The following is a 14,090-nucleotide window of genomic DNA, read 5'->3' as shown; positions in this document are numbered from 1 at the left end:
AAAGGGGGTCGAAAACTAGAGGGCATCGAATTAAGGAGAAAGGGGAAAGATTTAATCTGAATAGGAGGGGGGATTTTTCCCCACAGAGGGTGATGGGTGTATGGAATGAGCTGCCAGAGACAATACAATTGTAGCAGTAGGTATAATTGTAATGTCTAAAAGACACTTAGGCAAGTACATGGATGGGAAGGTTTAGAAGCCGAATGCAAGCAAATGGGCTGAGCTTGGGCAGCATGGATGTTGGGCTGGAGGGCCCTGTGTCTATGCTGTAAAATTCAATGACTCTACTCACATCACATGCACTCTGCACTTCAAAATGGCCACTTCATTGAAAGTCCTTAAAATGGCATACAGGTGGCATTCTATTTGAGACATAAATACAGCCTCTAACACCCCATTCTCACTTATTAGTATTTGTCAGTTTGAATTTGCCTATTGAAAGAATAAAATAAATATGGCATGCTTAGAAATACCAGATTTCACTCAGTGCATGTATGAATGGCATATTAACATAACATATCAGCATAATCTCTTTTAATATTGCTTTGTTTCCTTCCATCTTGACAATGATCAAACAGCAGAGCTTCATGTGCCAGAGTTCCCAAGGTGTTTTTGAACACCATGTTGTTTGGTCATGAGAACATCCTTTGAATGGCTAGGGTGTTGTTGCACATTTAGTTTAAAACATTTAAAAGTTATATCATTGATTCTGGAACAACATCATAAACCACTGAATCTCCATTTTGTGAGGTCGCTACTGTGTAGGTTTAACTTTGATGGCAACTATAGCAAATCAATTGGTGAACATTGCAAAGCAACTCCTTCAGAATGGAGAACTTGTCATGGGCAAGGCTAACTCAAGTGGCAGGAATCAATAGGTGTGATTGCAATACCTGCAAATACCTTCAGTCAAAATGATGTGAAGTATTTTATTCTCCTTTAGTCTGACAATACTTAGAAGCTTAGTTCACTCCAAGGGACAATAAAGTGTGTCCATGTCCTCTAGACAACGTGAGACTGAAAAATCCTAATAATTGTGCACCAGAGCTACTCGCCACATTTCATCAAAACGACTGGAGCCTGTGCAACATTGGAAAAATATCGTCCAGGTATTTCATATCCCCAATAGCAAGGTTAACCCCATCAATTAACCAATTACAGTTATGTCAGTCTCCTTGCAACCATCAGAAAAATTTAATCAAGCACTCATCCTGTTCCTTTCTGAACGTCGTGATTGAATCTAGCTCCACTATCAAACATAGCAGATTTCACCTCCTTACTATTTTCTGTGCAAAAACAATTTCCCTCTGATTGCTTTTGGCTCTTTGTTGGCCACCTTCATTCTATGTTCTCTGATAATATATTCCTAGCAACTCTGTTTCACATCTCCCAACATCACTATTAAACCCCCTCTCAATCTTGTTTGCTCCAAAGAAAACAGCTCCATATTTTCACTCCATAAATAGTTAGAAAGTTCCTCATTCCTGGTATTTCTCTGTTGCAACCTCTCCAATCCTTTCCAATCTTTCTGAAAGTGTGACGCTCGGAAATGTGCAAATTTCTGCAGTGGTGGTTGTACCACTATTTTACTGTGACTTCCTTGCTCTATGCTTTAATTTATAATGCTTTTTAGACTGCTTTCTCAACCTGTCCTGCCAACAAGGTATAATAGGATAACAGCATTTGTGCTGACCTCTACCATCACTGAATCTCGAGTGCACCATATGTAGAAGCTGGACCGGTGGTATCAACAATATGGATTCAAGAGTAAAAACAAACTGAATCATCTGCAAAGTACATCTCCAGTTAAGAAAGTGGAGGGATGGAGAAAAACAATGCAGCTCCAAATCAGTCAGGATCATTCAACCCAGAGAGTTATTCATGGCTGCTAGCACATCTCAAACAACTTGTGATCATGTCGTGAATACTTTTGCTTTATTCAGTCCAAACACATTGAGGATTCAACTGAATTAAGCCTACCTAGCTCAAATTTGACATCCTGTTTTATATGAAGAAGTTCCACCAGATTATGATATAAATTAACTTGAATAATATATACCAATTTACCTCTAGCACATGAGGGATAATGTAACCAATCTGCAGATATCAAACAAGTACTCCTGTCACCAAAGATCAATGATATTTATTTAATTTCAGGTCACAGTGAGTAGTGAATTAAGATATTTGACTGCATAATAAGGTAAATATACCTTAAACAAAATTAACTTAATCTCTAAATCACAATGCATTTGATTGTTCCTTTGGATTTCCAAATCAATAAAAATTACATTACTTTTTATGACTTACCTCATCAGATCCTGATCCAAAAATCAGAAGGTCAAATGGTATAGCTGCAACCATGTCAATAAGGAACCAGCCTTTGAAATAGTGAATGGCAATTTTTGCTGGATGGCTAACCACCTCTTCATTTTGATTCACGTAAGTTGTTCTGAAGTTTATTAGAATATCAATAATGAACATAATATCCACTATTAAATCCACAACGTTCAATGGGCTGCAGGAGTATCCACACTCTCTTCTCTTCTGCTCCTCCCTGTCATTCAGTAGAAAGGCTGCAGAGTAGGGAGTGAAGATAGCTGTGTAGATTACCAGGAGCAGGATGAGCCAGTCCCAGACAGCCTTGAAAGGACTATAGTGCAGGATAGTGAGCTTATGGATGCGAGGAGTCTGAAGCTTGTACTCTGGCAGAACATCAGCTCCAAGAGATAGAACCTGTGGAACGTAGATATGGACAGAAATTAGAATGCAGTAATTTATTTATTTTAATTCTTTTAGACTTGGGTCAAGGTGCACTGTTCTTTTATTGACTTCTGTTGTATAATTGATAAGAATTGATCAAAAAAGTGTAACCCTCTTTTCTCTATAAACTAAAGGGATTTAAATGAAATCTTTAAAATTAAGTGGGGTTTTGACAGAGACAATATTTCCATTTGAAGGGAGGAGTACAATTTAAGCTTTTTCAGAATAAGACTCAAAATAATCCAATACAGAATTCAGAAGAATCTTCTTTATCCAAAGTGAGGTGAAAATGTGCAATTTGCAATCACAAGGAGTGGTTGCGTCAAGAAATATCTATAAGTATGTTAGACAACCCATCAGGCAAAAGGGAATGAATTTATATTCAGATGAGGAAAGGCAAGAGGAGGCTTGTGATCAATAAAATAAACATTGATAGTGTGGCAACCAAAGCGTTTGGTGTTCAGGCAAACCAGCTCCGATTGTAACGCACGCGTGGTCGGAACAGCCTACACCAAGATGCTGCTGGGCATCTTCCCCTTCACCTCAAGGAAAGGGCCTGCATGCTCAAAGTACGATTAGCTGCGAGTCAGTGAACTTCCGGTTCCCAGCAGCAGGAACAAGGAGCACCTTTAAAATGCTCAGGGAGCAAACAATAAAGCAGCAAGTTTTGGAACAAACCTGTTGACTGCCGGTCTCATTAGTCGCTCTGTAGCGCGAATGTTACAGTAGTCTGTTTTGTTACAACATAGCTGATGTAATCTCATGTAACTCTGACCAGATAATATGTTTATCTATCATTTATAAAGTAGTTTTCTTCCTGTTTGTTTGGAATCATAAACCCATGTAAGTGTGGGTTTCAGTCCCTCAACCCTGTTCTGCAATCCATTCAGATCATGGCCGATCTGTAAATCACCTCCATCTATTTGCTTTTGTTGTAGATTTTCACCAAAAAAATGATTCTCACTCAAAGTCATCAACTGTCCCAGGTGCCACTTTGCCAACAAAGCTGGAGAAAGATTGCTAACGCTGTTGAAGAGTTGAGGGGATATTTTAGCTTGTCATTTCAGTAAGTAAAGTGCTGGGAACATTTGGAAAGAAACCATTTCCTTTCCTAGTCTGTTCCCTCATTTCTGTGATTTATTCCTGTTTGCTTTGGCAGTAGTTGAACCTGCAGCTGGACACACATGGTGTGACAGTAATAAATGAAGAAGGTCCTAAAATGTTCATCGGTGATGAATAGCATTTTAATAAGTCTTAAACAAATATCCAGTATAGATACCTAAGCAGATGAATTTACTGGGAAGCTAACCACATTCATTAATATACTTTAAAAAAATCACAAAGAAGATTTGTACCAGTTAATATGACCTTCCCTGTCTACACACAAAAAATGCATTTTATTTGGCTGGAGATTGCAATGTGGTTTGTTGTGTATTCATTCTACATAGACCTTGTGCATTTTAGTGGCATATGTTACCATCTCAACACTGCTTAATCCTTTAACATGTGACCTGACATGGTGATGTATTTTCTCACTGTAATGCTGACACGGTAGGGTTGGAAGACAGAATAAGCACCATCAGTAATCTATCTGAAAAAAATTCCAAAGCTAGCAAAGTTTAGCCCCTGGGTTTTCTAGTATTTAAATCTTTGAATGTTTGAGTAATTTTGACAGTTATAAAGACTCTAAACATCCCTCAACTTAATTCGACTATACAAATTACTAAAACCAAAAAGAAGTTAAAGGTGACTGAAACAGAAAAGGTTAAAAAAAATAAATTAATTTGGATTTATCTGAAATTCCTTGCACCCGAATGGAGGCTTTATATGGCTCAGATTGTTTGAGTAAATGCTTCAGTACAAGTGTTAAAGTGTGGCTTCAACTTCAGGTTCCCAACTTTGGCGTTCAATTACATGATCTGAAACTCATGAGAAAAGCAGATCCGAACTTGAGGATTTCCGTGGTTGCGCAATAATTCCTAGGTTATTATCAGTTATTTGGGTAAATCTCAAAGATGATGCAGGGATCTAGCAACATTTCGCCACAAATCTGCACTAAAGGACTTTGAACATTGGTTTGGGAATAAGTGAACAATAACACTAATTTCCTCTAGGTGGCAGTATAGCTACTTTGATATTTACAGCTTTTCAAAAAAAGAGAAGCAATGTAAAATGTCATCCAGACTTTATGTAAAGTAACTGATGTCATATATTTCTGTGAATTAAAAATACCTACACTCATCTCCCAAGTTGTTGCTATCAGACTTCCTGTGTCTGTTCCTTCTCCATAAAGTTTGTTTGGCTTCATAACTATGTTTCGAGAAACATTCTAGATTCACTAGAATCACCTGATTCTACCTACACCCTTGGCTGAGTTAACATCATTGGGTGACAATATGTCAATGCAGATTATTGCTAGATTTGGTTAATCGCTAATTGTGTGCATTTCATCCACTGTTTTTCCCAATCATTTGTACTGAATCTATGGAGGCAGCCATTAGATCCATTAGGGAGAAAAGGGTTGTCCTAAAACAAGCACTAAAGAAATTAGGTTTATATACTTAGGAGTTTAAAAGATGATCTTATCAAAATACACAGTCTTGAGGAGAAATTATGGAAAAGATGCCAAAATGTTTCCATTTGCATTTGAAATTTGAACGAGGGGAATATAATTACAAGATAAAGGGGTGATTATTTAAAGCTAAATTGAGTAGAAACTCCCTGCAAAGAGTGGTGTCTCTCAGGAATTCTTCACCCTAGAAGTTTAGTTTATTGGAGATATCTGAAAGATCAGGGAATTAAGGCTATAGGGAAAAGGCAGCAGATTAGCTATGATTGTTTCGAATGGTAGGCCAGACTTGATGAGCCGAGTGGCCTCCACTTACCCCTAATATTCACCCTTATGTTGATGAAACTGAACAAATCATTAATCATCTTTGACATGAATTAGCCAATAATATAAAGCAAAAATATAATCAGTAGAAGTTCAACAATATATAGTTAACTTTCTTATTTCATACATGTGAAGGATTTGGAGAAAGTTTTAGATATAAGGATTGGCTGGACAAACCTAAACTGATAGAAGTTTATAAAATTGTGAGAGGCATGGATAGACAGTCTTTTTTTCCCAATGTGGAAATCACAACTGTTTAAAGTGGCTTATGGCGAGAGAGGGAAGAATTAAGGAACATGTGTGAGATGGGTTTTTTTGTATAGATTTGGTGCCTGGAACAGTCTGCTGGGGGATGTGGTGGTAACAGATATGATAGCATTTCTTAAGAGGGATTTTAACAGAGACATTAATGGGCAGAGAATACAGGGCTAGGGGCCGTATGCAGGCAGATAAGATTAGTTTAGATTGTCATGGTTATCACAGACATGGAGGGTTGAGAGCCTGTTTCTGTACTGCTCTACGGCCTATGCACTGGATTCATTTAAGAACTGTTTCTATTTTTGATCTCCAGCATCTCTGTTTTAGTTTGTTTACTAACTTCTTAAATATCATCACACAACTGTTACTCATCATGGTTTCCACTACCCTGTTCTGCATGAATGTTACAGACCTACCATTTCGATAAGGTCATCCCATTCCCTCCATTTAATGTGCAGAGGTGGATGGATGTCATCCTTGTGGGGGGGGGGGGGTGAGCAGGGGAAAAGAGTTATTAAGCCTCTAATCTTTTCTGCTTTTTATCTCTGTTGCTGCTTTTAGCTTCCTGTTCTTTTGGGATCTGATCCTTAGCACGGCATCACACCTCAATCCGATTTGACCCCGCCACACCTCACCTCCTCCATCGTACCCCTCAACCCCTCCACACCCCACATGACCAACCCAACTCTCCCATCATACCCATAACCTCTCTTTACCATGTTAGATGTGTCCTCTACCAAGAAGAGGGACACAAAATAATCGCTGAAAACCTTGCCTTTCCTGAATTACCCAATATTAATCGCCTCTTCTCATCATTCACTCGGGCCACCATTTTCTGCTTTATATGATTGTAAAACTTTTACTTTCTATCTTTATAATTTGTGCATTTATTTTCATAATCTATCTTACCTTTCTTTATTGGTTGATTAGTGGTTCATTTGCATTTTAAAGTTTTCCCAATCATCCAGTTTCCTACTGGGCTTGGCGACTTTGTACACATGAACTTTTATTTTGTTCCCTTCCTTTATTTGTTTGGCTATGCCATACTCTCCTTGCTCTTAACTGGAACACACCTTTGCTGAGGAGCAGTTTTATTTAAAGGAAGATCTCAGCCTGGGAGCAGAGCCGATGGAGGTAAAGGAATAGAATCATTACAGGGGACATGGTGTGAAGAGGTGTAGATGAGGTAATCGTGATAGTCTTACTGAGCAATTTTGCACTGTGAAAATCTCTTTGTAAGTCTTCTATTTTTCCTGAATGATCCCATCATGTAACCAGTGTTCCAAGTCAACACTATCCAACTTCTCCTTCATCCTATTGTAGCCTCCCTTATTTATCCATAACACACTGGTTTTCGATTGAATTATTGCAACCCCCACGAGGGAGAAATTCGATCATACTGTAATCACTCTTTCCAAGAGTATTCCAGGATTTAGAGCAGTAATGATGAAGGAATGGCAATCTATTTTCTCAATGAGATTTTACCAATCCTCATAGCACAAGAGAGATCTCAACTAGCATGTTTCATTGCAAGTCTAGTTACATGACGTTCAAGAAAGATATTACAGAAATATTCGGTGAAGTCCTCCACAAGACTGCCTCGACCAACCTGATTTGTCCAATCCACGATAATGACTGTACCATTCTTACACACATCAGATATTAACATGATTGGAATACAGTGTTAATATCCAAGTATTGTATGGTATGGCAGTCAGAAAGGCAATATTTGCTTTTATTTAACATTATTTTAAGATATTATGTGTCTGAATGTGTTAAGCATTTTATATGGGAAGTAGAGTAAAACTAAATAGTAAATATTTAGTGAACTATACTGTTATGACCCTTATAAGTTCATTGAAGATCAATTTTCAAGATACACATTCAAGATGGGAATCCCTTTGTGTTATAGCTTCAGTCACCCAAGTTCTGCCTTGTGACTTGTTACATTATTTCCAAAGGCAGTTCTTTCCTTCACCTTCTCATATAATGATTGGGATCCTCTAGATTTTCTTCTCAAACTTTAGAAATTTTTTTTAACATATAAATAGCATTACTGTTCCATCATAAATTTCACACTTACCTTGCGGAGTGGCTGTTCACACAGAACGACCTGTGTACGGATATCATCGCCACGTGATTAGAGTAAGTACCTGACACGCGGTACTTACGTAGGTGTGAGTACATGTACTATTCACTAAGACTGCAGGCGGTCCGCAATAATGTCTAGGGGTGCAGCAGATAAAATTTTGGAACAGGAGATGTTTTTTAACTCAGACTGCGTTCCAGGAATTTGGGAATAATTTCCCGGAACCCAGCGGCTGTGTTTAAAAAAACCATAATTGTCTGATGCCACCTTATCTCTACTTGTTTTATCTTGTAGTGTTGTTGGATTTTTTAATCAGCTGTGCTAATGATCCTGCCACAGGGCCTTTCAACTGGATTCCTCCAACTTTTAATGTGTTTAAAGCAATACAAGCAGAATTGAGTATTAGTAGAGGTTAAATATTGATTAAAGACATAACATACAGGGTTAGCTCTACAGTGAAAGTTTATGTGAAATTTGTTGGACTAGATGTTGATGCTAACAATTGAAACCATCAAATTTTTTCTTGCAGGTATAAATTTATTTAAAAAAAATATTAAAAATTTTAAAACATTCAATTAATAATGAATTATCTATCTATATTTTTATAAAAGAGAATACATGTGGTATATAACCCAATCCCTGAGAATACATGCGGTGTATAACCTAATCCCTCCCTCTCTCCTAACCACCCCCTTCCTCTCAAATACCCCCAAGAAAGAAAGAAGAAAGGAGATTATCAAGTGAATATATAGATTCAAATCAACCGCCATGAAACCAAGAACCACCACCAGGACAAGCTATTGAGAACCTAAATTTTCAAACCACCATATTGTAGATATGGGCTACATATTTTCAAAAAGAAGTGGTATTTATCACGTAAATTATGTTATTTTTTTCCAAGAGGAATACAAGCTCTCATTTCATTATGCCATTTCAGCATCCACAAATCCATATCAGACTTCCAAGTTATAGCTAAACATTTCCTTGAAACAGCTAAAGTCAATTGTAAAAATTCAATTTGATACATGGTTGACCTTAATTTTAAACTAACCTTTTTAATATTTCCCAGCAAAAATAACATTGGATCCAATGGGTTTAACCTTTAATACTTTCTCCAAAAATGCTTTAATTTGTGTCAAAAACAACTTAACCTTAAAACACTGCCAAGTCGAGTGAAAAAAAGACATTTAAAGCATATCTTTGAAGAAATTAAATTAAATCTTTTTATGGTATAAATTACTTTAAAATTATTCAAATATATGGGGTAATAGTAATAATAATAATATTTGATTGATATTGGTAATGGATAAATATAATTTGCTTGGAGTGATTTGTTGATCAAGAAATTGTGCTTTTGAAAAGAACATCTACACTGAAACATTCAAAGCCTTTACAGCTGGCCTAAAAGAAAATAAAAAGTGAATATTCCATCTAGCATTTGTGGTGGCATGGAAAGCTTTTGTTATTTTTATTCTGAGTTGTGATGGAAAGCCAAAAAGTTGAAAATGTTCAGAAATGTTAATTTGGACAGCCTGTCAACACATGCTTAGAATTTCCTGGACATTGACAGTAGTAATTTGGTTGCTGGTACCTTGGTTGAAGATTCAACAGCATCTGAGGGTTAAGCTGAATTAGTCTACTGAGTCAGCCTTATGTGAGCTGGTGCCTCCCATCAAGCACTGCAACAGTGCAGAGAGCAAAAGGTGAAATAGTTATGTCTAGGACTTGGCTGGGAGTCGAAATTGGAAGAGGGTGGAGAATCAAAAATGGAGGGTGTAAAGGTGATTGTCAGCTGCTGGAACTTGGTGATAGATGGGTGGGAAAGGGGAGGGTTGAGAGGACAGAGTGCTGTGATTATTAATTGGTATCATGGTGGAATCCTCTCTATTTGCCTGAATGAGGATAGCTCCTATAATGCTAAATTACTCATCATTCAGTTTCTCCCCTACTATTGCATTGTAGCTACACTGTGTACCATTTACAAGTTGCTTTGTAGAAACTCAGAAAGACTTCTTCAACTGAACTATCTAACTCTGTGACCTTCACCTTCCAGATGGTTGAAGGTTGCAACTCCATGGGAATGCTACCACCGGGAGGTTCCGCCATCTCAGTGAGAAAATAGATTGCCATTCCTTGATTATTACTGGTCTAAGTCCTGGAATACCCACTTAATATCATGGTGGAATCAACTTCAGTGTAAGCATTGTACCTCCTCCTTCTAAGTGCAATTAAAGCTGTGAATTTAATGTTGACCTTGCTAGTGAGAGCCACATTCACTGGAAGGGAAAAAAATAAAGCAGTAGCTTCAAAATTCCAGAATTTGAGCATGGTTTTTGGCCAGATAACTAAGGTCAGTAAATGAGACTTGAGGATAAAATAACTTTCTTTTATTAACCTTTCCAGACATCAATGCAAACTGATGTTCTAATGCATTGACCAACCTACCAGAGCTCAATGATGTAATATATACACTTTAAACTGGTTTAATTGCACCTGAATTGTTATATATACTCTTGGTTATCTGTGCCTTGTATCTACTGATTCATACCTCTGGACTTGCTCTCAAGGGCAGAGCAGTTGGGGTTTATTACTAGCAAGAAGACTTCAACCTATGTAGACTCATTCCAAGAATTACTGTGGGTTTCTGTATGGCCATGTGCTTCCACACACACACACTCACACTTTAATATGCACCAAATGCTTTACTTGCGACAGATGAACAGGTCCTTTGTCAAAGAAAAAAAAACTACAAAACCAACTAAAAAAAAGCACCTACAATACTATAAAATTGGATTAAAATACAAAAAAAACTAATAAATATTTAATTATCCTGAAGCAAAGATATACAATAAAATCTGCCACCTATGGGGATTGGTAGATGCTAGTCAAGTGAATTTTCCAGTTACTCTAGATTGTATTGCATAATTGGTGAACTAACAGTGAGGTGCGTCAACTTTAAACTTCTGTACTTTTTAACCTATTTATTTTTCACATTTCTTTTTGCTAGTTCTTTGAGGCTACTGGTTGCTTGAATTCCAGATAACAGGGGTTTTACAGTGTATAATTATTGTTCTGTGACTTGATGAAGGACAAGCATAGGAAGCCAAAGAAAATATTATGGCAAAAGGTTTTAAAAATTTATTCTAAAGATTTGAAACATTATATCAAGGTGGGCCTTCTAGAACCGTTCCACTCCACATTCTTTGTAGATCTTTAGTGCAACTGGATGGCCTGCTAAAGCAGCTTCAGAGGTCTGAGTGAACTACAAATTTCTTAGAGGCAGTTGGTTTATTTGAACAAACAAATTCTCATTAAAGTCTGCAGATGCTGGGGATGACTGCAATGCACAATCATACTGGAAAAACTAAGCAGGTCACACAACAATATAATAAAAATACAAATGGAAACATCTTGACAACGTTTCAGGTGTTGGTTTCTCTTTACTTCCTATGGATGCTGTGTGACGGCTGAGGTTCTCCAGCATGTTTATGTATTGCAAAATGTGGTTTTTTTCTACAATAAGTATTTATTTATTTTGAAAATCTGAATTCAAAATTTTCACACTGGTACGTTAGGATTTTAATTTGCATTGAAATCTCTGGTGGCTCAAAGCTCAATCGCATTCCCCATTCATTTCCTCTGCATCTGATCCCCACATTCCTATCAACATCCCTAAGATTCAAGAACTCACTCAACATAGATGGAAGTATCTACAGTGGTCAATTAATCTACCAAGCCTACCAGATATGGGAGAAAACACTGGCAAAGCATGCATAATCACAGGGTAAATGTTTGAACTCTACACAGATGGTATTGGAGGTCAAGCCACTGGAGATGAGTGACATAAACTCTACTAACTGCACAACTTGTGTAGCTATGCCACATGGTTATTAGGCTTGGTCATTTATTTACTAGTGCAGTAAGATAACCGCCACACACACAGATTGTCCATACTAGTAGTATGGACGGGTGAAGCAACGCATGATTGGTCTTTGCAGGTCACGTCGATGGGCTCTGCATTGCAAAAGTCTCTGCACTCTCTCTCTGTTTGCTGTTGCCTTCTGACCATCGCAGAGATCCAGACAGATCTAGAGGGCTGACTGCAATGGGCCCATTCTAAATTCTGAGCTGTAGTTGATACTGGAAATCAGGTTTATATGTATATACTTGTTAAATGTAATTAATTTACTGTTTATTATGAGCTGTGCCTGCTAGAGATAGAGGAGTTAGTGGGTACCATGTATTTAACCCTTCTGTTCCCAGTTGAGAATGTTTAACAGTGATTTATTTGTATCTGATCTGAGGTTATTTGTGTATTATTGCTGTGTATGTTATTGTTAGTTATGAATATTTCTGAACTCTATGGGCATCTCCGGAAGGCTGACTGTTATGGACCTGTTCTGGGTAACACTGGAGATCATGTTAATTTAGTGGTAAACTGTGCTTGTGGCTGGTAGGTGCTGAAGAAGTTAAACCAGTGGTCCTCAACCTTTTTCTTTCCACTCATATCCCACTTTAAGTCATCCCTATGCCATTGATGCTATGTGATTAGAAAGGGATTGCTTAAGGTGGTATGCGAGTGGGAAAGGAAGGTTGAGAAACACTGCTGTAGACCCAATTGTTACTGAAATATTTTGCTTGAGAAAAATTGTCATTGGCCCATTTCCTTTGGAGTTATGAAACCATGCACATAAAGAGTCAATGAGGTATGATTAAAACAGTGGTTTTCAAACTTTTTATTTCCACCCACATACCTCCTTAAGTAATCTCTTCCTAATCATAGAGCACTTATAGCATAAGTGGTATGTGAGTGGAAAGAAAAAGGTTGAGAACCAGAGTTAAACCCTCATTTCTTGCAATATTGTGGGTCCTGAAGAAGTTAAACCCTCATTTCTTAGTGTACTGTCTATTTGTTCATAGTCCATGTTCAGCCTTGATTCTCTTTGAACCGGTTGAACCTACTCTGAACACAAAAAGCCCTAAGGCGAAATATATATATATATTGAACTAGTTCTCTGTCAGCAGTTTTTACCCATATATATTACATTTTTTGAAACTTAATTTCCTTTTGAATGCAAGTATTATATTCTGAAACATAGCACAGCCCCCCCCCCCATCCTCTTTCCTAAACAGTAGATCATTTCCATAATATCTATTACTCAAAGTTACTGAAAGAAAAATTTTGTTGACATTATTGAAAGTCGGGTGGGTTTTAGTTAGGGTGGCATAGTTAATGTAGTGGATAGCATAATGCTATTACAGAACCAGTGACCTGTGTTTGAATCTGCCTGTAAGGAATGTGTATGTTCTCCCCACATCTGTGTGGGTTTCCTCTCTGAACACTCCAAAAATGTACAGGGGTTGTAGGTTAATTGGGGTAAATGTGTGGCACAGGCTCGTGGGCCAGAAGTCTAAATCATTTTAAATTGTCAGATGATTTCTAGTCTCAGTGGAATGGCATTCATCACATGTTATGGTTGTTATCAGTCTAATGGTAATTATTAAAGCATCTGAGAACAACACATAATTAAGTTGTGTAAGGATGCGTCAGGATGCGCTTTTTGCTCGCTGGTGCTTTTGTAGAGAAATACTGGCTGGCTGCAATTTACATGTCAGTATGTTCTGGACTTTCACAAAAGCTCACAGGTGTAGAGATGGGCAAAATGGACTGGAAGCCAAGCATGAGTGCATCTGACCTGCCTTTTTTTCTTCGCCTACACCAGGGGTGGTTTGAATCTTGCAGCACACATCATGCCTGGCTTCCCAGCTTTATATCCACAATTGTTCCTGCATCACTCATGACCCAAGTCATTTGGAATGCATTATTATTTCAATGTTTTAATTAAGAAAAAGCTTAAACATATTTTGGCAAAAGGTCTGATAGCAGGAGCTGTTAGGTCAACATGCCACTCTGTGGACAGGGCCTCAGTTTGCACCATCAGGGGCTATTTGCCACTCACAGGTTACATTCCCTCATGGAGTGGTAGATAACACTTGAAATTGTTGGGACTCCTACTTCCCAAAAAATCAGGTGTACCAGTGAGAATCCCAGGAGACAAACCTTGGACTAGTTTGTGGATGAACTGGACC

General features: G+C 37.8%; 1 protein-coding gene across 1 annotated transcript in view; it reads right to left on the bottom strand.

Annotated features, from left to right (window-relative positions):
• Nucleotides 1-14,090, bottom strand: part of LOC138762473 (voltage-gated inwardly rectifying potassium channel KCNH7-like) — a 192,670-nt gene that overhangs the window by 74,364 nt on the left and 104,216 nt on the right. The window contains exon 6 of the mRNA XM_069936229.1: nucleotides 2,308-2,733. Within this exon, the coding sequence (XP_069792330.1) occupies nucleotides 2,308-2,733 (426 nt within the window). The remainder of the gene's footprint in view (nucleotides 1-2,307; nucleotides 2,734-14,090) is intronic.

This window comes from Narcine bancroftii, chromosome 4 (genome assembly GCF_036971445.1).
Source record: "Narcine bancroftii isolate sNarBan1 chromosome 4, sNarBan1.hap1, whole genome shotgun sequence".
NCBI lineage: Eukaryota > Metazoa > Chordata > Chondrichthyes > Torpediniformes > Narcinidae > Narcine > Narcine bancroftii.
This window is presented reverse-complemented; position numbering and strand designations above follow the sequence as displayed.